The sequence below is a fragment of the Rhipicephalus microplus genome, unplaced genomic scaffold, assembly GCF_043290135.1.
Source record: "Rhipicephalus microplus isolate Deutch F79 unplaced genomic scaffold, USDA_Rmic scaffold_21, whole genome shotgun sequence".
Lineage (NCBI taxonomy): Eukaryota > Metazoa > Arthropoda > Arachnida > Ixodida > Ixodidae > Rhipicephalus > Rhipicephalus microplus.
In genome coordinates, this window is record NW_027464594.1 from 1,715,373 (window position 1) to 1,739,664 (window position 24,292).

The 24,292-nt window shown below is 45.0% G+C and overlaps 2 protein-coding genes across 4 annotated transcripts; both read left to right on the forward strand.

Moving 5' to 3' along the window:
• The first annotated feature begins 1,336 nt into the window (after positions 1-1,336).
• LOC119187160 (sulfotransferase ssu-1) lies at positions 1,337-13,124 on the forward strand. 2 transcript variants are annotated; one of them, XM_075883872.1, is made up of 4 exons: positions 1,337-1,577; positions 2,184-2,346; positions 7,801-8,145; positions 12,420-13,124. In XM_075883872.1, exons 3-4 carry the CDS (start codon positions 7,811-7,813, stop codon positions 13,045-13,047), a joined length of 963 nt encoding a protein of 320 aa, XP_075739987.1. In that variant the 5' UTR covers positions 1,337-1,577; positions 2,184-2,346; positions 7,801-7,810; the 3' UTR covers positions 13,048-13,124. The 2 variants fall into 2 exon arrangements, with proteins under 2 accessions (XP_075739987.1, XP_075739986.1); XM_075883871.1 differs by lacking the exon at positions 2,184-2,346 and having other exon boundaries at positions 1,342-1,577.
• A 1,039-nt stretch (positions 13,125-14,163) lies between these two features.
• LOC119159894 (3-alpha-hydroxysteroid sulfotransferase-like) lies at positions 14,164-23,930 on the forward strand. Of its 2 annotated transcripts, none has more exons than XM_075883873.1 (2): positions 14,164-15,444; positions 22,816-23,930. In XM_075883873.1, exon 2 carries the CDS (start codon positions 22,850-22,852, stop codon positions 23,807-23,809), a length of 960 nt encoding a protein of 319 aa, XP_075739988.1. In that variant the 5' UTR covers positions 14,164-15,444; positions 22,816-22,849; the 3' UTR covers positions 23,810-23,930. The 2 variants fall into 2 exon arrangements, with proteins under 2 accessions (XP_075739988.1, XP_037268601.2); XM_037412704.2 differs by having other exon boundaries at positions 14,164-15,422.
• Positions 23,931-24,292: the final 362 nt, after the last annotated feature.

The following is a 24,292-nucleotide window of genomic DNA, read 5'->3' on the forward strand; positions in this document are numbered from 1 at the left end:
GCCAAAACGCGACCGGACATATTGCCTTATCATTCGTCAACGGTGATGCGAAATTTCGCCTATGGTCGAATCTCCCTAAAGACACTGAAAATCATGAAATTTTGTAATAATAAAGATTACAAAGTTTTTTTTTTCTTCTTTATATCCGCTCCCACACTATCGGACAGCAGAAATAAAGGGGCCAACCATCTTGCTCGAGGACTTATACAAATCAAGCCTCGTCGCCGCCGGGAATGTCTAGCACTCTGTGTTCAACACCTCGAAACAGATGTTTAATAGTGTGTCTGTGCCGATTCAGCTCCCGGTAATAATGTCACAATTGAAAATACTTGAAACGAACGCTTGTCATAAATCTAAAGGCAGCCTCAATTCATTGATTGATTTTATGATTGATAAGGACACACACCGTCATGTTCTTCGCAATCAAATCGCCATTGTGCCACACACACACAAAAAAACATTGTAACTACGGCCATTGCAAAGCCCATAGCATTGGTGCCCTGGTTCATCGCGAGTAATATTTGCTAGTAACTATATACGGCTGCTGTCACATGACGACGATACTGAATGACGAGCAAAGCCATGCGCGGCCGCTGCCGTTCAATAGGGCGTTTGAACAGATTTACTATAGGCATCAAATGAAACCCGAATAGCGGAAAACCTTTGCGATGGTGTAGTGTGCGCCGTGCGCTTATCACCATGAACAGACGCGCATATATGCCCGTAACTTCCGATTACGATGCGCGCGCCTGTCAATGGTGACAGCTGGATAGTGCGCATCGCGAAGCCTTGCCGCTGTTCGGGTTTCATTTGACACCGATATTACACATCTATATGTAAACGCGGCGCCTGCGCCTAGGTGTTTATAAATATTGCAATAAACTCTTCTATTAACTGACTGCAATGTCTTATACGAAATTGTAATGAGTGACACAGTGATACAGCATCGAAGAATGTAGACCAAGTTCTGCATCATGGAAAACTACCTCGTCGTACCATCGGCGGTCCTGCAAACGGCGAAGCGTAGCAAAAGTGTCCGTGAGACTTATCTGTGCCTGAGATAAGACGCTAATATAGTACTTGTAACGTCAACAGATTATGGCATAACTACATTCGGACGCGCGCCATATTTGTCTGTTTTCTGTTATCAGAGTACGCAGTTCATTCATAAGGCGACACGGCTAGTTCACTTATGTTTGCTTTCATGCGTTGCCTGCTGAGAACTTGTAACTCCTTCACGCATGTCATCTACGATAACAGAAGTTGCTGCGCCTGCACTCTTGCAAGCGCGGAAGGCGGAGTTAGGCTACACTTACTGATAGAAATAGCTGTCAGAGGGAGGTTGTAAGAGAAGATAATGTGTATCTTGTGTTATCAGGAGCCACGGGCTACGAGCGCTCGTAATTATTTAGCGGCCTAACTGCCTTGTACACAAGCGGGCCGGAATCACCTGTGGTGCTTCTTTCTAGGCACAGAAGCCTTCGAAATACCACGCGTATGTAAGGTGTAGTTAGAGCATCAAGTGGTATCCCAGTCGACACAACCCTTAACAAAGATACACCACGAAAGCTGAACAGGTGAGCGTTCAATTGTGCAATTCAAAGACATTTTACGTTCTTCGTTATTTTTCCTTTCCGCATCGTACCTTTCTTTCGCTTTGCTGCGGTCGCTTTGTTCGCGTGTGCCCAGGAGTTGTGAAGTTCCGTTGGCGCGACGCCTGCCTCAGCAGATTTAATCCGCATGAGCGATGACGAATGCATTCACGCCCGTGTCCGCAAAAAGCCAAGCTGGTCGTGTAACCACCCGAAATCAAAGGTCTGAAGAACTTCATGAAACTATAGTTTGTTTTGGGGGGCCCACCTTGATAGTACAGTAGTTGCGGTGCTCAGATGCTGATCCGAAGTCGAGGTCTGGATCTGGACCTCGGTGGTCGCATTCCGAGGAAAACAAAATTATCTAGGCCCATGCACTGCCCAATGCCAGTGTCTGACCCTGCACACTTCTCAACGATTGATGGCTCAAGATAGCGAAGCCTTTGCCTACTGCTCGCCTCATAATCATATCATGGTTCCGGCACTTTCCTGCTTCATTTTTTTTGAAAGGCTGTCTTAGCAGGGCTTAGCAGGGTGTCAAAAAATGCACGCGCCACTTTGCTTCATATGAACTGTAACCATGAATTACAGAACGGTCCGTGAATTCAGCAGTCTACATCAGGCTTGCTGCCAAGCACGAGGCCTGTGGCACGGGAGGTGGTGGAGACGGCTTTATGTAGGTCTGTGCAAGCCCACATTAAGAGTTTGAGTCACAGCGCTGGTTTCGGCGAGAGCCCACCGACACTATTATCAGGTGTGTTTGTGCCGTTATTTAATGGCTCCGATCTATCGACTGTTTACTGTCTCTGCAAGATCATGTCAGACGGCGCGAACTTTTCGTCTTAATGAACACAGCTGCCGCAGATACGTCATGTTGTTCTTCTTTGTAAAGGACGCATATTCGCTACCACGCCACGCCGGCCGCACTTCGAGATCAATAAATTTAAAAAGTGCCAATGAGGCTATTTGGGAACCCATTAGGAACTATGTCCAGACACCCACGATGGTGGCCTAGTGGCTAAGGCACTCGAATGCTGACCCGCAGGTCGCGGGATTGAATCCCGGTCGTGGCGGCCGCATTTTTTACGGAGACGAAAATGCATGAGGCCCGTGTGCTTAAACTTAGGTGCCCGTTAAAGAACCCCAGGCGGTCGAAATATTCGGGGACCGCCATGACGGCATCTCTCATATCAGAATTGGTGCACTTTAAACCTAAACAAGTATTATTAACCACAGCAAGCCAAAGATAATTTACATTCCTACACAGCCCAGCGTTTCATGCATAATCATATTCTGTTTTTGGTAACTAATTCATTTTTTAGCATGAGAATGGTGAAGCAGCTCGTAAATATTTAAGCATTTCAAATTGATTGAAGCCACGTTTTTACGAGTTATCCTCGTAATGAAATAAACCCACAGGGTTCGTTATGAATTCTCTAAGTTGACTCGATAATGTCCCGCCGTGGTGGTATAGTGGCTAAGGTATTCGGCTGCTGACCCGCAGATCGTGGGTTCGAACCCCGGCTGCGGTGGCTGCATTTCCGATGGAGGCGCAAATGTTGTCGGCCCGTGTGCTCAGATTTGGGTGCACGTAAAAGAACCACAGGTGGTCAAAATTTCCGGAGCCCTCCACTACGGCGTCTCTCATAATCATATGGTGGTTTTGGGACGTTAAACCGCGCATATTTATCAAGTTGACTCGACAAAATACATCTATTTTGATATTCTTTTCTTTTGTTCAGCCCCACCCCCTTCAAAAACTTTCTGCGCTTCCCGTGATTTTGCACTGCCTCTGTTATCGGCCCACTTTTTACTAAGAGATGATATTATGTGATGACCTCATCATATTATGATGAACTTTTGCACCATTCGTGCTGGCCCTGCCGACGTAAACTTTTTCGTTTCATCAGCCATTCAAGGCTCTAAAACGGAGCCAAGGAAGATTTTTCTAAGACATACGCACAAGCCCCGATTTGTCGTATACAGCGTGGAACGCTTCACTGTGAAGATAGTTATTCTGTTTGTCAGTTAGTGTAATAGATTGGAAGCTGATAAATGACTGACCTGCAACATTCATGGGAAAGACTTCATACATTTCACGGGCAAGGCTGCGCCTGCTGGAAGTTTGTGATGCAGCCACAATCGACACATTGTATTGCGAAAATACTTCTCGCCTTTTCTCTAATGTTGTCAGAATTTGAACACAAGCGATCGTTTACACAGCGACCATAGTGTATTCCACATAGGTGCAGTCAAAGGATAATTCCTCTTTTTTTTTTAGCGTAGTGACATGAAGATTAAACTGCCATACAAACAACAGATAGAAACAGCGGAGCCAGCTGAGCATTGCTTGTGCACAAGTGTCATGCAAGGCGAGTGTGATCATGACAATAATTAGTGATAATTTACCAGCCAAAGCCATGATAGAATTGATATCAACTGTGGATTAATTTCGACACCATGGGGAGCACCAGAACGTGTGCCTATATTTAAGTAAGCTGGTGTTTTTGCACTGTTGTGCATAATATCGAAATGCGGCCGGTTATGAAAAGTTCAAAAGTATCAAAAGTATCAACGCGGGTGCGAAACCCCCGTTGTCCTCAAGCTTAGCAGGTCGACGCCGAAAGTGGCAATGAGTTGTGTTTCTGTGCACGGCAACGCCATAACGAGCTGTGAACAAAGCCGCCTTTATTCTCTTTCGGCCACAAAGTTGACCTGAAACAAAAGAAAAAGCACTGTGACATCATCGTATATTTTGACGCTGTTTGACACCGATATATATCTTCTATACCACAACGATTTTCTGGCTGCGTATGGCTCGTACTCTGGCTTCGTTACAAACCGCGGTGCCACAATGCCCCAACTAAAAGTTGAGTGAGCAAAAGCTTCATAGGACAAAAGATGCGCACTCTTCCATCGGTACTAACAATGCATGAACATTGTATACTGTTCCATACACAGCCAATGAAGCAGAAATTAGCAAAGGTGAATTAGTTCGGTATTGCCCCGCCGCGGTAGTCTAGTGGCTAAGGTACTCGGCTGCTGACCCGCAGGTTGCAAGATCAAATCCCGGCTGCGGGGGCTGCATTTCCGATGAAGGCGGAACTGATGGCCCGTGTGCTCAGATTTGGGTGCACGTTAAAGAACCCCAAGTGCTTGAAATTTCCGGAGCCCTTAAATACGGCGTCTCTGATAATCATATCGTGTTTTCGGGACGTTAAACCCCACAAATCAATCAAGTATTTCAAGATTCGACGTTGTTATGGCATATACATACTAAATGAAAGGTTCTGATAACGCTTTTTTTTTCATTTTTATGCCTCGTACTAGTGTCTTACAACATATTTCACAATTATAAAGTGTTTGACGGCATAGCGGATCAATTTCACTAGGTGCAACTTCGCGAATTTTATTGATACTTTTAGTCTCTACGCAAATTTCGCGGCATATAGCAAGAAAAGTGATAAAACTTCTTCAATAAAGCTGGGCGTTTCAACATTGTTTGCTAGGCGGACATTGTAGGAATCCAATTTAGTTAGGTTACCTGTCATTATTTATTCAAGCGGATTAAGACAATACCAAATAGTAGCTCTTTTACATTACGAGTTATCCTAAGTACAAGGATTGCAGCGGTTTAGGAGTTTTAAGTTTATTATCAGTATAATATTAATAATAACCATATTGTTATCAAGTATTATGAGTCACGGCTATTCTGTTCTAGGCTATTCAGTGCTCTCAGTTATTATTCACTGTCACATTGTTAAAAACAAAACACAGAACAGAAAGAAAAGTTCTGAACAGCGTAGACGACCTGTGATTTGCTCATCTCATAATTCACAAAAATTAATTACGTCGTATTTTCTAGCTTCTTTCGATTCCCTTTTTTAAGTTGCGAAGCTATTCAGTAACTTTAAGTCACGTGGCTTTGTGCTCTGAGTGTGAGCATCGAGTTTATTGAAAAAAGCACTTGTCACAAATGAGCTGTCAACAGCACATGAGCAAATTTAGATATTTACGCTTCCTTGAATCACTCAGGGACCTACTTGACAGATTGTCATGCAGTAGGTATTAGTGTGCATGCTACGTGGTAATAACAGAATAACGCAGCACAACAAAAAACACCGTATGAAGTCTGATTAACTTCTTTTTTATTTGTTGTTTTTAACTGCACCCTTTGTACTATAATCCATACGAGCATACGCCAGCATTTGCTGTATCCTCGAAAATTCGTGGCACAAGCTTTTCAAGAACATGCAAACATGTTGGGTGCCGAATTTCCAAGTGATTCGTTTCTACAAGGCATGCGCAATTCAGAAGGTATAAGCTAAGATAAGATAACGAGATAAGCACTGTCGACACCAAACTCCGAAAAATGCGTCTGTTCATGAAACTGGTCGTACCATTCAGACTACACCCGTAACGCCACCCGGGACAGTAGTAGCTGCTTACATAAAAGAGGCAAGTTCGGCTTCAGGCTGGCGCGAACATCTTTTCTAAGTAGTTGTGCATGAGTACATGATTAGCTAATACCGCAAACTTCTGTAGTTTTAACCGACTGTTGTGGGAACTAAAGAAAACCTGCTGGCGTAAATAATTAATGATGTCTAGGGTTTTCCGTCCCAAAAGCGCGATGTGATCATGAGGGACATCGCAGTGGATGGCTCCGGAAATTTCAGCTATCTGCTGTTATTCAACGTGCACTGACAATGCAGACCACATATGGGCTTCTATCTTTCACATCCACCGAAATGGGACCGCCGCAGCAACCTTCACGGTGGTCTTGTAGTTATCATGCTCGACTGCTGAGCTGCGGGTCGTGGAATCGAATCCGAGTCGCGGCAGCCGTAGATTCGACGTAGGTGAACATGCTTGACGTTCGTTTGCTTTGATTTACATACTCGTTAAAACACCCCATATGGTCAAAACTTCTGGAGCCCCCCCCCCCCCACTACGGTGTGTCTTAAAATCATATCACCGTTTTGTGACGTTAAACCACAGCAATTATAAATATTAAGAGCACCGCAGTTGGGAAGAAATACGCGAACTTTGGGTCAGAAGTTAACGCACTGCATCCACTGATTTACTGCGGCTGAAGCAGTAAACAAAAACATCACAATTTCCTCCCATACGTACTACGGTGTTGTTTGGGATCGCTGAATTGAAACAGCTGGATGTTCGGCGCAGAAAACAACTCGTACATTATACTAACTCGCAAAACGAGTATGACTTCGTCAACAGCGCAATTGTAAAAGGAACAAGACTGCAAGCATGTGCGCTTCAGAGTTGTCCGCCGCAATATTTTACTTCCCAAGACCACAACACGATTACGAGGGACGTCGTGATTGAGGGGCTCTGGATATTTCGACCTGCTGGTACTCTTTAACATGCACTGATATCAAACAGTATGCGGACATCTTGCATTTCGCCTCCATATTCAAAAAAAATTAAAAAATGAAGACGTACGGTCTCATTAGCAACCGTCCATACGCCGACTCGAAGGAGTGGGTCCTGTTCTTTGATTTCTTTCCTGTCGAGTGTACCGTGTAAAGGACAGCGTGGAGTAACCCTCCAGCCTCACTAAGTGCCTTGTCATGGACCACACTTTTACACTCTGTGCCATTTTCTTGTGGAGGTTCTGTAACAGTACAACTGACCGGCAAAAATGACTTTCGCGGGAAGATTGGGCTCAACAGAGTTGCTCCACTCCGCAGATAACAAACGCTCAGTGTTTCAGTAGCGTGTGCGTATACGCAAGCAAGAGGAAGCTAGTCGTGCGCAGGAAGCGACGCTGCAGGATGAAAACATTGAATGTGAGGATAAAGTTGAGAAAGAAAACGAATGAGTTTTTTTCTATTGCCGTTAACGTAACGCAAAACTTGCGCGAGAGCTCTAGCACACTACGCTAACGAATAACCGATTCCACGTATATAATCCAACATTTCAACTACTTACAGCGGAGGGCGTTAAATGGGTAGTAACTATGCCGTAGCTCGAGTGCAAACTTCCGTTTACATTCTTTTTTTTAGTATTCTGCATCTTTTTATAGGTAGAGTACGGGTAACAGCCACTTACACCACAGGGATAAATTTGAATGTTAATTTTCTGTATTTCGTGTTCCAGAAGTTCTTATAAAGAATAATACTCGTTAAACTAACGCTGTTTTTAAGCTTCAGCGGTCATGCACAAACGATGCAACTGTTTCTCTCAGGCTTGCTGCAATGGCTACAGCTCGGAGGCCCTACACGCAAATTATCGACGGCGTAGCGCGCAGCCCCTGGGTGGACCCGGAGGTGTTTCGGAGAAGCGCCTCGTTCCGAGCCTCCAGAGGAGATCTCGTGCAGAGCTCGTACCCGAAGAGTGGCACGCACTGGGTTCAGTACATCACGCAGCTGATCCTCAGGAATGGCGATCCGATTGATACGTACGAAGAGTTCACCAGCAACACCCGCATCATCGAGTACATGGCGGACCGCGAGTGGACGCCAACGCTGCCACTGCGAACGCTGCTGACGCATCAGTCTCTCCACCGGGAAACCATGAACGATGATGCTAAGTATGTGTACGGTATAGACACGTTGAATGGTTGATTCACTGATTGATTGACTGACTGATCGATCTATTGATTGATTGATCAATTGATTGATTTTGGAGGACTACAAAGGATGATATAGTTAGAAAGAAGGCACAGCATCCTTCAAATGAAGCATACTCCAAATGAATGACTGGAGGGAGGAAAAGTGCAGCCGCCAGAGCATATGCTGAGTGACAGAGATGCATCCAGGTTTAAATGTGATCATTTAGGCATGTTTATCGTACTATCAACGTCATAAGAAAACCGAACAGTGTCAGGCATTCGCAGTGCTGTAGTGCACCCCATCCAGTTATTGCCATGGACAGACGCACGCATCCGCTTCGGCAAAACTATACGGATATATGCGCTCTTCTTCATGTTGACAACTAGAGGGCGAGCACTTTACACTACTGCCATTGCCTGCTGCCATTTGATTTTCGTTCGACGCTGAATGTACATCCGAGAGCGCTTACTGTTTTCTTGCGTTTCTCTGTGTTAGAACCACGATCCACAGCGTAGCGGCATTTCTCTCACAGAATAGTCAATAGTTTATTTCCGATTCACTTGCTTGAGGGGCACATGGCACACTTCTTTGCAGAGTAGGATGTGCCGCAGAGCCCTGTATTGGCGATGCTGTTCAATCTTGTATCTTTACCCTTGGCATGACGATTCTTTAACATCCCTGACAAATTATTTGCGTACGATGACTACGTGGCCATATGGCTGGTACATTAAAATTCGCATTGCTAGAAGATAGCACTTGGAACCATTCTGGACACGTATCTCCGGTGAGCAGACTTCGGTTTTGCGCTCTCAACCACAAAGAGAAAAAATGGCACCCACATCTTCTCACGGGGTAACTAGAGCAAAATACGTCATGGTGTTGTGGGTGCGTGAATGTTGCGCAATTGGGTATGATTTGGCGATGTTTCATTGCGATATCGTCGTTCTTACGATGTTTATTTAATGAAGGAAAATCGAAGGCAAGAAGTGTAAAGTCTGTATTTATTGCTTGATGCCGTCATTGTATTGGACGGAGAGAAGTACGAGAGAGAGACCCACAAAGTCGCCTTTTCTGAACGCCGCTTGTGTATATACACACCCCGCCCACTTTCGATGAAGACGAGTCGAGGCACGAAATGAGACGAGCATGTCCAGTGGGGCCGAAGCCGCGCATGGGCAGAGACACCGAGGCTTCACATCATGCGACAAAGTAATGCTCCGCACTCAAGAAGTTGCTGCCCATTACAAACCCATGCCCATTATATCCCATAAAATCCTATTTTTGTGTATTTTTCTTTACTGCCGTTTCGGTAGGGGCCAGGACAACCTGTGTTGCAAGAACGTAAGTCTCGAAAATCAAGAGGCGTATCGTGACTTGTTTGCTAGATACAGAGGGCATGTGCCGTAGTATAGCGAAAGCCTGGTTGAACTTGAACGATCAAACGCCAGTAAGTGCCTCTGAGATTCGCGTGCTTGGTTTCGTAGTAGAACACTCGTGTTCTGCAGCACGAATTGCTTTTACTTTACGTGCCACAAGGGCGAAAGGGTTCTGCAGTGTAACCGTGGCCTTCCTGGCAAGACCGGTTCCTCCTGTGCCGTCATCATCAGTTCAGAGGTTTCTTAAAATATATGTCACAGCAACGCTGGCTTTTGAGCTGTTCACCTTGAACATGCCACCGGATACCGCCTAGACTTCGTGTTTGCTACCCCATGCGTGAAGTTTGCTTTCAGTTTAATCAATATAACAGTAAAAGCAATGACATTTTGCTTTACATCACAGATTGTGTAGCCGAAAGATTGCTCATCGGAGGCATCTATAGGTACCTTAGTAGCAAAGATAAATGCTAGATTTGAGGAACAATCGGTGTTTTTGGAGCAGATGTCAAGGCATTGCAAACGAGCCATGACTGCTGGCCTTCCAAGCATTACTTAAACACTTCGTAAATTTTTCATTTTTATCATTGATTGTATTGGACATAGGGTAATTTCTTCAACTATCAACAAACAAATAATTAAGCAGATGAATGTTTATTGAACACAAGGTAAGATGAGCTATATATTTAAAATATCAGTACCCCTGAGGATGCAAAAGTGGTAAAGTTGGGCACTAAATAAAGTAAATAAGCGTCATCACATATAAATGTCTCCGAGTGAGCAACTCAAAATCAGTACGAATTCAGAGCAGTACGTTATTTTTTATTTCCGTAAAATAGCTCGCAGTGAAAATTTCGCAAAAAAATGGCCAAATGAGCTATATACACGTAAATTTCACCGTTTTGTGGCGTAAATGAGATAAAAGTCAACAAATGCATGAATGTAGTTAGTCATACTCTCTCATATACTCCATTCATCACAGGAGCATTTGGTTATCGGTATGATAACCAAATGGTAACTGACCGAATTCCCAGAGAAAGCAAGCGGGTTAGGGGGAGACAGAATGTTAGGTGGGCAGATGAGATTATGAAGTTTGCGGGTATAAATTGGCAGCAGCAAGCACATGACCGGGTTAACTGGCGGAACATGGGAGAGGCCTTTTTCCTGCAGTGGACGTAGTCAGGCTGATGATGATGATTATGACGATGATGATGATGATGATGACGATGATGATGATTCGAACACATTTCACCAAAATAGTCTGCTTGTAAGGTATATGTACAGCAAACCGTAAATGTTTACGGACTACGCCAACGCGTGGCCAAGAGACTTTTCGAGACGTTTCTGCCAGCGGTGATCAATAGCGCTACGCCGAAGACACAGCCATCCCGAAAGGTGCGTTCAAACCAAGCGCAGATCTGGAAGATTGAAACAGATTATCCAAAAACACAGAAAATCCGCAGACAATTGCTCAGATCGCGCAAGGACCAATTTTCTCCGCTCGAAAAAGTTCACCACTTTGACCTTGGCCACAGCCAATCTTGTGTGCGACACACGCACGCAGTATTGCGTGTCGCCGCAAGGTGGCGACATGGTCACCATTTATGGGTGGATTGCTCGGCCCTCTGTGGCAGAGAGGGCAAAACGCAATGCGGTTGGTGTGAACAGCTCTGCTCAGCAGCCGAGGCTACTATTTCGAGAGTGGTCAATCGGCATAGCCGTTATCAATCGCAGTCGTTCGCAGAAAGTGACGTCTACTTAACGGCACACAGTTTGAAGCACGCTGCGATGGCTTCGATTGTTCTGTCATAATGGAAGTTTGGCTCTCAAATCGCAGAGCGCTTTCTATGAAAACTACGAACTGGCATCATGCTACACAGCAGAAGAAAATTAATATACCAGTGAATAACAAGACCCGTCTCCGGCCTAGTGCTACAGTCTACGGTAGGTGGCGTTGGCCGGCAGTTTATCAAGCGCTTGCGCTATAAGTAAACTGTTGTGGTCGATAGAAGATATCGATGATGACTGCTCTTGTAGCATTGCCAATGATGCACTAGGAAATAGTAAAGAGATATCGCATACAAACTCCAAACTTCACGATGCTCTTTCTATAGCACATGTTACGTGGTGCTGAGGACGGGTCTGCCACAAAATAATATACAAACCATCGAGACAGGCGATCTCCGTAGCTTTCCTACACTTGGGGATATTAACCAAAAAGAGGGGCCCAGCGCAAGTATTGTCATAGTGACAAGACATCACGTCCGATCACCAATCCATCGAAGACTCATTCGCGAAAATTTAGCAATAGCTTGGAAGTCCTTAAAAATAGTTTCCCCATTTCTCAAAATATCAGTCTTCAACCAGTTCACGACCCACGGTATCCCTGATTCTTTGCGGTAATAAAGTGTACGCCAACTGTGTTCCAAATGTTAAAGCTTGCAGTGACATGGTAGCGCTAGGCTGACCGATCTCCGACTGACCGCGTAGGTGGTGGAGTGCGGTTCTTGGCTGTTCACCCTAGCGTCGCGGCTTTGATCCTTACCGCTGCAGTCGCATTTCAATGAACGCAGAAATGCCCGTGTACTTTGTGATGCCAGTGTATAATAAAGAACACCATATGGTCGAAATTTACCGAACCCTTCACAACGGCATGCCTCATAACCATATCGTGGTATCGGCATACATTAATATTACAACTTGTGGTTGACACTTGGTGCTTTTGAAAGCTATCTTTTCTATACAGGTAGCACACGTCATTCAGAGTGAATGTTTATCTCGCGAGAATATATTTTTTGACAGTATCAGGCTCAGACATAGTGCTTGGAAACCGGTAAAATATTAGGTTTCTCATGTCCCTTCTTTTCTTTTGGTTTAAGGTACGTTTACGTGGCTCGGAATCCCTGGGACGTGTGCGTCTCTATTTTCTATAACATGACCAACATAAGCATATACCGCTTCCAGGACGGCACGTTCGAGGACATTGTCGACCTTTTCTTACAAGGACAGCTTGGTTACGGCAGTTACTTTGATCACGTCGCCTCGGGTTATGCCCTAAGGAACGAGCTGAACGTGTTCTTTCTCACCTACGAAGAACTCAAGCGGGACACGCCGGGGACCATTCTGAGGCTCGCTCACTTTGTGGGAGAGAGCTACGGCCGGGCGTTAGAAGAACAAGAAGGACTGCTGCAGAAGATCATTGAGCGTTCTCAGCCCGAGCACATGCGGAAAGTGATCGTGTTTGACTTGAAGGGAAACGAGAATCCTGGCTGGCGCGAATTGTTCGGCCGGAAGAAGGTGTCTTGCAAGCACGGCTATGGTGGAGACAGCACCAAGTACGGACTCGTCAGGAAAGCCAAGGTGGGAGGCTGGAAGGAGCACTTCACGCCAGACCAGCTGGCCCGTTTTGAAAAAAAGATTGGAGAGCTGGGTGACAAGGCGTCTTTCATGCAGCTGTGGTCGGATATTCGAGAAGAAGCCCGGGAACTGTCCAAACTTTCAGCGTGATCTAGGAATGTCATTTTCTGTTGATGTGATGGGCGTGTTCATATAATTATTAATATGGCGTTTATTTATTCACTCCAGCACCCTTGTGCGACTTCAAGTGAGTGGTGATGTGAAACAACTCACTTGTATTTTCCCTTCGGTATGCTCTGCGAACGCCACTTTGTGTACTGTTATCTAATGTATTAACCTTATTTATTATTTATTGTATTAACCTTAATTGGAAATTGCGCGACGTCAAGAGCAGGAAATAGAGACGGCACTTTACAGCGACCCGCGAAGGCAGTGCTCGTGTTGCCTGTTCCCTTATACATCGACTGCAAAGGAAAAGATGGCTTTCGCCTTCGAGTTGTCTTAAGCGAATGTACAGGGGACCCAGTGAGTTTTTTTTAATACTAATAGTCAACCATTTAGCTTGAGTATACCAGCAGCTTCACGTAGAGAAAAAAACTATGGATACAAAATACGCGACAGATGAATACCAAAACTCAACATATGCTAAATTAAAAGACGCACCATAATAATTCTCATACACATAATGCTAGTAAAATAGAGAGAGAGAGAGAGAGAGAGAGAGAGAAATAGAGAGGAAAGGCAGGGAGGTTAACCAAGCTTGGCTCGGTTGGCTACCCTACACTTGGGGTGGGGGAAAAGGAGAATAATAGAAGGGAAAGAGACAGAAAAGAAGAGGAGTAAGAAAGAGACGCATAAATAGTCAGCTCGAAACTACACAGCACGGCCTCGCACAGTTCTTTCACAAGCGGTCGTGAAGTTTGGTGCTCCTTAAAAAGTACAAGAGGGCTTTCGTGGCTTTGGGCGTATGGGAAGCCGTCAGCCAAGGTCCCAGAATCTTCTCTTCTGTAATCGGCCGTGAATCCAGCTGACAGAGCATGGCTTCCATAATACGTCGTTCGGTCTGGTATGCTGGGCAATGACATAGAATGTGCTCAAGCGTTTCCTCGCAGGCGTAGATGTTTATAAAATAAAAACACAATGCATATGTGCTATCATGTTTGCACTGCACGAAATTCAACGCCCCAAATAACCACCAAAGATTAGATTAGAACACTCGGAGAGCCTAAGTATATTATATTGCCGTTGGTGAACAAGCATTGTGGCAGCACATTATGATTTGGATAGACGAGGTGCCGGGTGCCCTATCCAACCTCAACGAGATCGCCCATGATGCAGCGCGCGCACTCACCGACCGCACCGCCACAGGGCAACCCCATCTTGCCGAGTTCGAGACCAATCGGGATGCACCCATTACGTACAATGACATAACAAAGCACTTTTACATTGAACGCCACATTTTTCCACCTCCACATCCGAAACTTAACCGACCGCAGACATTAACCCTACGCCTATTACAGACACACACGTACCCAAACCTTGCCACGCTTCACGTTTATTATCCTGATGCATACCCCAGCGACACATGCCCATCATGTGGACACATGGCAGCACTCGCACACATGCTTTGGGAGTGTAGATCAACTCCTCCCGACTCTACCTCAAACAAGTGGGAGGGGTCCCTCAGGAGCTCACTTCTCTCCGACCAGCAATGGGCCGTCCAGCAGGACCACGAAGCGGCCGCCATGTACTCCCTGTTGGTCCCTACGTGGGAGACGCCCGCGACGCGCTAAGTGCGTCCTGCAGGACTGAGGTAGAGTTATTTCATTCCATTCCATTGAAAGATAAATAAACGCTGAAAAGGTACCCGCTGAAAAGGTACCCTTTCTATGAGCGTTAACAGAGGACGGGTGCAACAGAAAACCCTACTGGCCACCCCTCCGACACAAAAATCCCATGAGGTGCTGTAGGCAGTTTCTACTGCTGGCCCAGTATGATCGACCATAGCTCGCGTGCTCGGTTTTCACTTTCTGGGGCATCTGTACATCGAGTGAGGTAAGCGTTGACTTTGAAAGCCGAGCTCCTTGTTTGGTGGTATTGTGAAACATGAATACAGTACCTCAAGGCGCATGTTCTGCACTGCAGGGGTGTAGCCAGAATGTAGCACACCGGACATGTGCCCCTCCCCCTGAAATTTTTTTCGGCATGGCATAGAGAGCAAAAAATGGCCAATTCAAGAGTGTGTGTGTGTGTCCTTCCACTGAAAAAATTTCTGGCTACGCCCCGCTACAGTGGTACATAGCGCTTGCCGACCCTCGTTCGCCTCCCGCCCCTCGTTCAAAAGAGAGTAACGAGCCACCCCCGCGCTTTTTTTTAGATAAACAGCTTTCGTATCAGCTGGGTCATTGTAGGCCTCTGCTATCACAAAGACACAAAGTCATTCTTGTTTTCCTCTGGTACGTTATCTAGAATCACAAGTGCAGTCACAGAGGTCTTTGTCGCCTCAATCTACGGCATCCTGCTGCGTGAGTACCCACAATTTCTCAAGTTCGTACGACACGCTCATTTCATTTGATCTTATATTTCTCATACGACAAAGTGAGAAAAACTATAAGATTTCATTAGGATAGATGGTTTCGCGAGCGTGTAGTCTAGACTAGTCCGCTGAAAAATTAGATTCATGGCTCTTGAGAAACCTAGCCCGCAAGATCTGTGGCCGCTCCAGTAAACGTCTCGGAAAAGGATTTACTTTGTCGTCGAAACAAAACGGCGTTTTCAAAACCTGCCATGTGCTGTCCACCTTCGCAAGCTTGTATACATGAACTCGAGCATTGCCGCGCGAGTTCCCAAGTTCGAAGCGTCGCGTCGTAGTGGCTACTCACCCCCTCGCGTTTCCTGCGTCGCGTATACCGTGAACCTACCAGCATCGCGCGGAGAAAACAAGAGGCAGCCGTTGCCAGTCTCGAAGGCTACGCGGCGACTTTCAAACTTGCCCTATATTGGCGAGAATTCTCATTGATATTGTGCCTCACAAAAAGGAAGCACCCACGTGTTATGAAGGGAACTGGACCCCCGCTTTCGCACGTGGGCAACTAATAGACACTTTTAGTTAAGCGTACGTAACGAGGCTACGAACGCAACACTGCCCTGGGAGAGAACTGCGCATGTGAAGTACGTAGCGTATCGATTCTAGAGATGTACGCGTACGCCCGTGAGAAGACTATGCGTACAAAACGCAGCACTTACCAAAATACGTTCTCATGAAGCCTCCAAGAATTGATTGATATGTGAGGTTTAAAGTTCCAAAATCAGCAGACCTCGAAGAAAACGAGATTATGTGGTGGCTGCACACGCTGATACATCATCTACCAAATTGAGTGATCATTACTCCTGGCGATGATGCTGGTTATTTTTCAAAATGAGAGGGACGCGCCCACAGTCCCTGCAATGCGCACCGGATGTTAAAGGGTATGTGCAGGCTGTTTCACAGTTAGAAGAAAACTCAAAGCGCCTGGCATCGTGATGCGGCCAGCGCCGCAACCACGAGCCATCCGCCGCTCGCGCGTGCTCAGATGATTCAGAAGGGCAGTTTTTAACCGCGTCGTCTGCTACACCGCTGCTCTTGCTTGCCATATTGCTGTCCATTTTTAGGGCAGAAACTGGTCTGATAATCTGCACTAAATGTTGTGTGACGCCAACCTCTCAGCCTTTACTTGTGGTAGTGGTTTGCTACAAGCAGAATTTCACAGCATACCTTGATTGCTCTCTCTAAACGCCATGGTGATGCGTGCGTTCGTGAATGTTTCTTCACTCTACGTGCACCACAGTACGCTGGGAAGAGAGAGACACGATAATTAGCACGCAATGTGTGTCGTCTTGATTTGACCTTGAATTAACAAAACGCACTCAACGGTAGGAATTGCACTTCTGAGCTGACTTAACACTATAAAACAAATGGAAACTAATTCCGGAATGTTTTTGGTGAAGACAGAGCCTGAACGTGTCTCTTAACGGCGACATTTTATTCCCCCTAAGGCTCGCTAGCTGGCTCCAAAATGTATAGTATAGTTTTTACGACAGAGTTTAGTAATCTTAAGTCGCTTTTTTTCTCGTACATGGGACATATTAAACCAGGCTAAAAATGAAATACTGCTCTTGTCAGCCAAGAAAGAAGTGGGGGGAAAACGTACGGCAGACGACCCTTTCTTTTATTCAACTCAATCTGTATCTTGTGATGCCATGCTCCTATGCATCGTCAACGAATGGGGCATGCTGTGGCGGAACACACCACTGACACCATACATTCATTGCCGTCTAGATTTAGCGTCATCATCGCTATCGCTGGAGACATCAACTTGGATGCGTCACGAGTGCATTTTGGTCGAGAACAAATTTTGGTTCAGGTGGTATTTCATTCTAAATCATTCTTGAATTTATTCCCATGTGTTTTGTTCTGTTAAACCCGTTCAGCTGCTCACCAGTCACCACTGAGTGCTTTGTTTAGTTTAAACTCAAATAGACACCCTGAACAATGCATGCTCATTATCATGTCTGCCTAATCCAAACTTACTGCGGCGTGCGCAAAATGACGGAACTTTCGTGAGCGCACACAGTGTCACAGTGCTTCGATAGAGCAAACGATGCAGACTGTGAAATGCTCTCCATTATCACGAATAAAGGCCGAGAGGTGGGCGTTGCACAACGTTTCGTGCAGACAAGCGTTGAAAGTGGGTACGGGAGCATCTGAAGAAACAGCGCAGCAAGACGGGATACGACGAAAGAAAGCACGCAAGCGTTTGTCGTTCCTTGTTCCTTCGTATCTCATCGCGCAGCTTTTCCGAAAATGATTAGTGCAGAGTATCCGGGCTTAGTTCTCACACTAACAAGTGATATCTGTGCGCTGGCCGACAATGCGGCACACGCCTTTCGGTAGCAGACGACGCGGTTCAACTGTACACCATGGAAACGTCTGCGCACGCGTGAGCTGCTGCCGGCGCGCAATCGCAGCGCTAGTCGCATCGCGATGCCTTGTAGGCGCTACGAGATTTCTCCTAAGTATGAAACAACCTGTAAATATGTATCAGTGTTTTAAATATCGATTTGCAAAAAAAGGAAACATCTTTGATTAAGAATTCCTTAAAAAAAACCTTGCGTGTTGTATCACCTGTTTTTTTTTTGGGGGGGGGGGAGGGGGGGGACCACGTTTTTCTATATAAAAAGGTGTAGATTTATTCAATACAGCACTACAATGCAATGCAATGAAAAAATGTGAATAATACAGAAGGAGCGAGTCGACGTGAATAAAAATTAGTTGCGAGTCTGGCACCCATCCTCGTGTTTTGCTTTATTTTGTGTTCCAGGATTTTTGCGCCGTTCATAACTATGGTGCATCACAACCAGGTTACTTGGCTTTACGTGCACCAGAAATCATGAATAGTGTATATCTCTCACGTGTGCATGCTACAAAATGCTGCAGCACATTATTGCAACTCACAGTTTCAAATCATTCAGGATATAACAAGTTTTTTTTTACCATATTAGGCTTGGGTTCAGAAAGAATCACTCCTGCGAAACACAGCTATTGTGTTTCGCAGGAATGAAACACCCCGAATAGTAACCTACACACAGACTGTGTATTTCTGAACTCCGCCTAATTCTTTCACCATGTAGTTCGTTGCCAATTCATATATAACCTGTCATCACTTCATTTGGACTCATTAACGCTATCATGGACACGCAACTTTATTTACAACCGCAAACAACACATACTTGTTAACAATCTTTCCGCTAATCATTCCCCAGTTACCCCAGGCGTACAGCAGGCCAGTATACTGGGTCCATAATTATTTTTATTTTCATAAAAATGACTTACCCAATAACATTTCTTCAAGCATGTGAATCTTCGCGGGTGATTGTATTCAATACAACCCCGTTACATCAGCTACAGCCACTTGGCACTCTAGTGTGATCTCAATCTAATTAACGAGTGGTGCAACAAATGGCTCATGACCCTTAACACATCAAAATAGTAAGTAGTCACATTCAGTCGTAAACACAACAATTCTAATAATACAAACCGCATTCAAGACGACTTACTATCACACGTGTCTCATTACAAGTACATCAGTGTTCACATTTCTTCAGATCTGTCATGGTCCTTTCATATTTCATCGGTAAGCTGTAATGCTTCAAAGTCATTGGGTTACATACGGCGCAACCTAACAAACCCACCCGCTAATATTCATAAGCTTGCTTACTTCACATTTGTTCGCCCACAACTTGAGTTCGAATCCTCCAACTGGTCTTCATATCACAATAACATGCTTAACGCACTAGAATCTGTCTAAAGTAGTGCAGCACGGTTCATATCACGAAACTATTGTTACCAATGTGACACATAATAAAACTAATCTCTGCCTACAGTCCTTAGCAATGCGCTGTGACACAGCCCAACTAACGTTACGCCACAAGTATGTCCACTCTGAAAGGTCACATTCACTTAATCTCGATGACTCATCCCGAACATCCAGAAGGTTATATAATAACTTGAGCTTTATTCGCTTATATGGTCGCACATTAACATTCAACTCCTCAACACTCCCGCGAGCCATTACATTATAGAATAACCTGCCAGACAACATAGCTTCATTGTCCAACCCTGACACATTCCACCTCCTACTAATTGCTCATTTGCACTGAAGTCCATCATTGCATGTCCATTAATAAAGAGCACTATTTCTGTATACATGTGTATGATGAAACAAGCGCAAAAATACACACGCTCAGAGAGGACACAGACAAGCACTTACTAGCAACTGAAAATTTTATTTCGAAACGAACACTAATAAATACATCACACGCATGTACGTCATTCCCGACTTCCCCTGTCATAAATAAAATAAAATGCAACTGAAAATAAAAATTTCAGTTGCTAGTTAGCGCTTGTCTGTGTCCTCTCTGAGTGTGTGTATTTTTGCGCTTGTTTCATCATGAACCTTTACCAACACGCCCAACTGGCAGTCATACATGTGTATGTACATGTAATATATGTCTAATGTACCACTATTTTGCATAGATCATGCATTTATTCACTATGTATTATGCATTAGGTCCGTCTTATTTATGAAGTGTTTAATTTTTGTGTTGTTTCCTAGTGGTGTTTGATTCCTTTACATTTTTTCCCGCATTGATGTTATTTCAGAGCACCCCTTACACAATTTCCAAGAGTCTTGTAAGGAATTTCAAATAAATAAATTAAAAAAAGATTGAATGTAAGTGAGATCATGAATTAATCTACGCAGTAGCAACAATTGCGCAATCACATTTGAGATGAGAAAAAAAAGCGACAAGCAAAAAAGCTAGAGCGGCCGGAAAACCACGTTCGTGCGCGTGCCGCTAAGGTTATTTCACATTTGTTCTGCCCCCTCGCAAGTAGACAGGTGCGCCGGCACACAATTGCCCGCGGCGGCGCGCCGGTGTTTCTACCTTCGGCAGCGGCGCGTCACCGGCGCGGTGTCCATCGGATCGGCGGTGCCGCGGCGTGGAGGGGAGGGGGTATTATCAAGATTGAGGAGTTGGTGGGCATAGAAACTTGAGTTTAAAAAAAAAAATGTTCGCTGGAAAGGCGGAGCAGTTATCGTGGTAGCCGCATGTTTTAATGTTACGTATTTACGTAGACTTCTGTCTCTGTTTTTGAGACATAGCATCTGTAAATACAAATGTTAAGGTCCTTAAAAGATACAATTTAACAAATTACACGTTTACGCAATTCTTTTTTTTTTCAATTTCTCTGCACCGAGTGTGTGCAGATGCCCATTAAGGTCTTTCCAAAAATGCACGTTCTTGTAGAAAAGCGACAAACAAACATGAGAAAATGAAAACAACTCTCAATTGATCCCACGGGCCCAGTATTGAGAGGATCAAGTCGCCGTGTATGGTGTGAAGAAGATGCAACAAAAGACATGTGTGCTAGAACACTCGTACCGGTGTGAACTCTTCTTTATGCGGAAGGATGACACAATTGCAAGGGTGAATATATATATATATATATATATATATATATATATATATATATATATATATATATATATATATATATATATATATATATATATATATATATATAGTGTGTGTGTGTGTGTGTGTGTGTGTTGGAGAGCGGCTGCAGTGATAGAACACGCGTGCGTGAGAAGTAGGCGAGGAACGCTATACTCGGCGACAGGTTTTCTTGACATTGGAGTGAAGGCTACGGAGGCGGGTCCTCCGCACATTTGTGTTACTACGCAAGTTGTCCGGCAGCTTGCAGCCGATTTCGGTTCCAGTTTCGGTTTTCGCTTGCTCGCTGCGCTAGTGTGTTTAGCAAAATGGGAACGTCAGAGTTAAACTTTGATGAGAGTGCATACATGCAGCTAGTTACTGTGCTGCTTATATACTGGTACATATAAAATTTTCCGTTGTTCAGAACGTTTTCCCAGCATTATTCAGCATTTATAACAGTGAAGTTGAGGTTCCGTGTTCAGTCCAGTATATACGGGTACGCGCCACACGTGATCAAATGTTAACGTTTACGGTATTGAGCCCTGGTACAGGCGAAACGGAAGGCCGGTTGCGGCACGATCCGGCCACGGGCCTGTCTTGTTTCAGTTTTGCTGTATTCTGTTTACGCCCTCAAAGGCTGTCAGCAATCATCAGCGCAGACTGCGCCTCAGTGTTCGAGAAGCCTCACAATTGTTGTAGATCGTCGTTAAGATTGCGCGCAAGACGCGAACAGTGAAGCTTATTTCAGAGCTTGCGCGGCCACCAGTGATAAGGCTGGACGCCATGTTTACTGCGGAAAACGTGGTGCCGTTCAAGAAATAAAAAAGAAAAAACTAGAGGGCACGATAACTTCTTTTCCATGAACAGCGCCCCATACTTGTTATATCCTTATAATGAAGAAAGTTTTATTTATTCGGGCCAAGTAGCTATTAGAATCAGAAAATAAAATAGGTACTATTTCCTGGCGCGCGCGCATGCAGGCGGTTCGGCTCTATAGCTTCCACAGTGCTGTCAAGAAAAGCTGTCGCCGAGTATAGTGATAGCGACAAAGTATGAGCACTATTGATTTTTTTAACAGATTCTAACATGGTTATATCACGTTGTGGTGAGGCCACCAAACAACCAACGCATATTTGAGTCTGCCCAAAGCCTTAAGTGCTGTCAGTCAGCATTCTCTTGCTGAGTTGTTTAACGTGCGTTGATTGATTGATATGTAGGGTTTAACGTGCTAAAACCACCATACGATTATGAGAGACGCTGTAGTGGAGGGCTCCGGAAATTTTGACCACCTAGGGTTCTTTAACGTGCACCCAAATCTCAGCACACGGGCATACAACATTTCTGCCTTCATCGAAAATGCAGGCGCCGCAGCCGGGATTCGATCCTGCAACCTGCAGGTCAGCAGCCGAGTACCTTAGCCACTAGACCACCGCAGCGAAGCTGCTGATAAAATCTTGAGAACGTAATTCTAACCAGCGGGGCGATTTCAAGAAAGTTCATTCAACATACATTAAAGGGTTGACCTCAATTCAAGGGCACAGCTCATTAGTATTCAATCCGGTAAAACCAGAACGTTTGTTGTGCTAAACGCTTGAAATATTTGTTATATGGGGCCTAATCATGGTGTCGATAAGCAGAACGATGACGTTGCGTATTATCTACTACACACGAGCTTCTATGAGGTCGTTAATTCTAATGTGGTGTTTGCCACAGAAGTGGAAGATCCTGTGCAGTGTTTTATGGGCCTCGATAGTAGCCGGGTGTTGGAAGGTAGACACAACCAAACTTTGCTTTGATATTGCTTATGCGTGAACTATTTTACTGTGTAGAAGTGACATTATTGACGGTTGTCAATATTCAAACAAGCTGCTTGTTTTCCAGGATACATACCCCATAGGCTTGGAAGATAACGACCATGTCAGGTCGGAGGCCCTACCGGCAAGTCATCGATGGTGTGCCCAGGTGTCCGTTGGTCATACCAGAAATCTTTCGAAAAGGTCTCTCTTTTCGCGCTGCCAAGGGGGACGTTGTCCAAAGCACCTATCCCAAAAGTGGCACCCACTGGGTTCAGTACCTCACCCAGCTTATCCTGAACGGAGGAACACCCATCAACTCCTACGACGATTTCACCCGCAACCACAGGGCGATCGAGTACGTAGACACCGAAGGTTGGGTGTCGTCGATGCCAGTCAGACTGTTCACGACGCACCTGCCGTTGAGTCGAGACACAATGAACAAGGAGGCCAAGTACGTCTACGTCGCCCGGAACCCGTGGGATGTTTGTGTGTCACAGTTCCGCATGACCAAAGATCTCAACGTCGCGAAGTTCGACGATGGAACCTTCGAAGAGTTTTTCGAACCTTTCGTCGAAGGCGATTTGGGTTACGGGAGCTACTTCGACCATGTGGCGTCAGCTTACGCCCTCAAGGATGAACAGAACGTGTTCTTCGTGACCTACGAGGAGCTCAAAAAGGACACTAGAGGCTCAGTCTTGAGACTGGCTAGCTTTTTGGGTGAGAGCTATCATACAGCTCTTCTGAAAGACTCGCAAATGCTCCAGAACATCCTCGAGTTGTCAAAACCAGAGCGTATGAGAAATGTTATCGTGCTTAATCTCAGCGGAAATGAGACTCAGGAATGGAACAAGCTTTTTGACAACCGGAAGATTACGAGCAAGGAAGGCTACGCTGGAGACAAATCAAAGTACGCTCTGGTCAAAGAAGCCAAGGTGGGAGGATGGAAAGCATATTTTACGCCCGAACTACTCGCCCATTTTGAGAAGAAAGTACTGCAAGAAGGGGACAGGGCCTCATTTATGAAACTGTGGGATGACATTCGCAAGGAAGCTTTTAAATTATCCCACGAGTCTACATAACACCTGTTGTCCTCTATAGTTAAGTTGTAAGCTCCTAGTGAGCAATGCAAGTGATAAAATAGGGAGCACCGAGATGCTTTTGACAGAAATTTTCTTCTGGAATAAATTGAATTGAATTGAATTGAACTTGAGTGAATGTATCCAGCAATGTGAGCATAACAAACTCTCTTTGATCCTCAACAATAATTTCTCCTGAGTTGTACAGCACATTTTTGTGGCTTCCAATTGAGTGTGGCGAAAGTAAGAGCACGCATGCGGTGTCATTACGCATAAAGGTTTACCAATTTGTTTTTTCTCCGTACAAAAGCACGTTGCCACATTAACTACGCATGGCGAAAACTCACTTCTTCTTGTTAGTCATTTACTTGCATGTCTCTGCTGGACTTCAAGGTTGTCACGTTTCAACCCATGGAAGGAACTTTATAATATCACACAACGTGTTATTGCGTGTTTTCAATTTTAATAAGCAGCACATCACCGTTA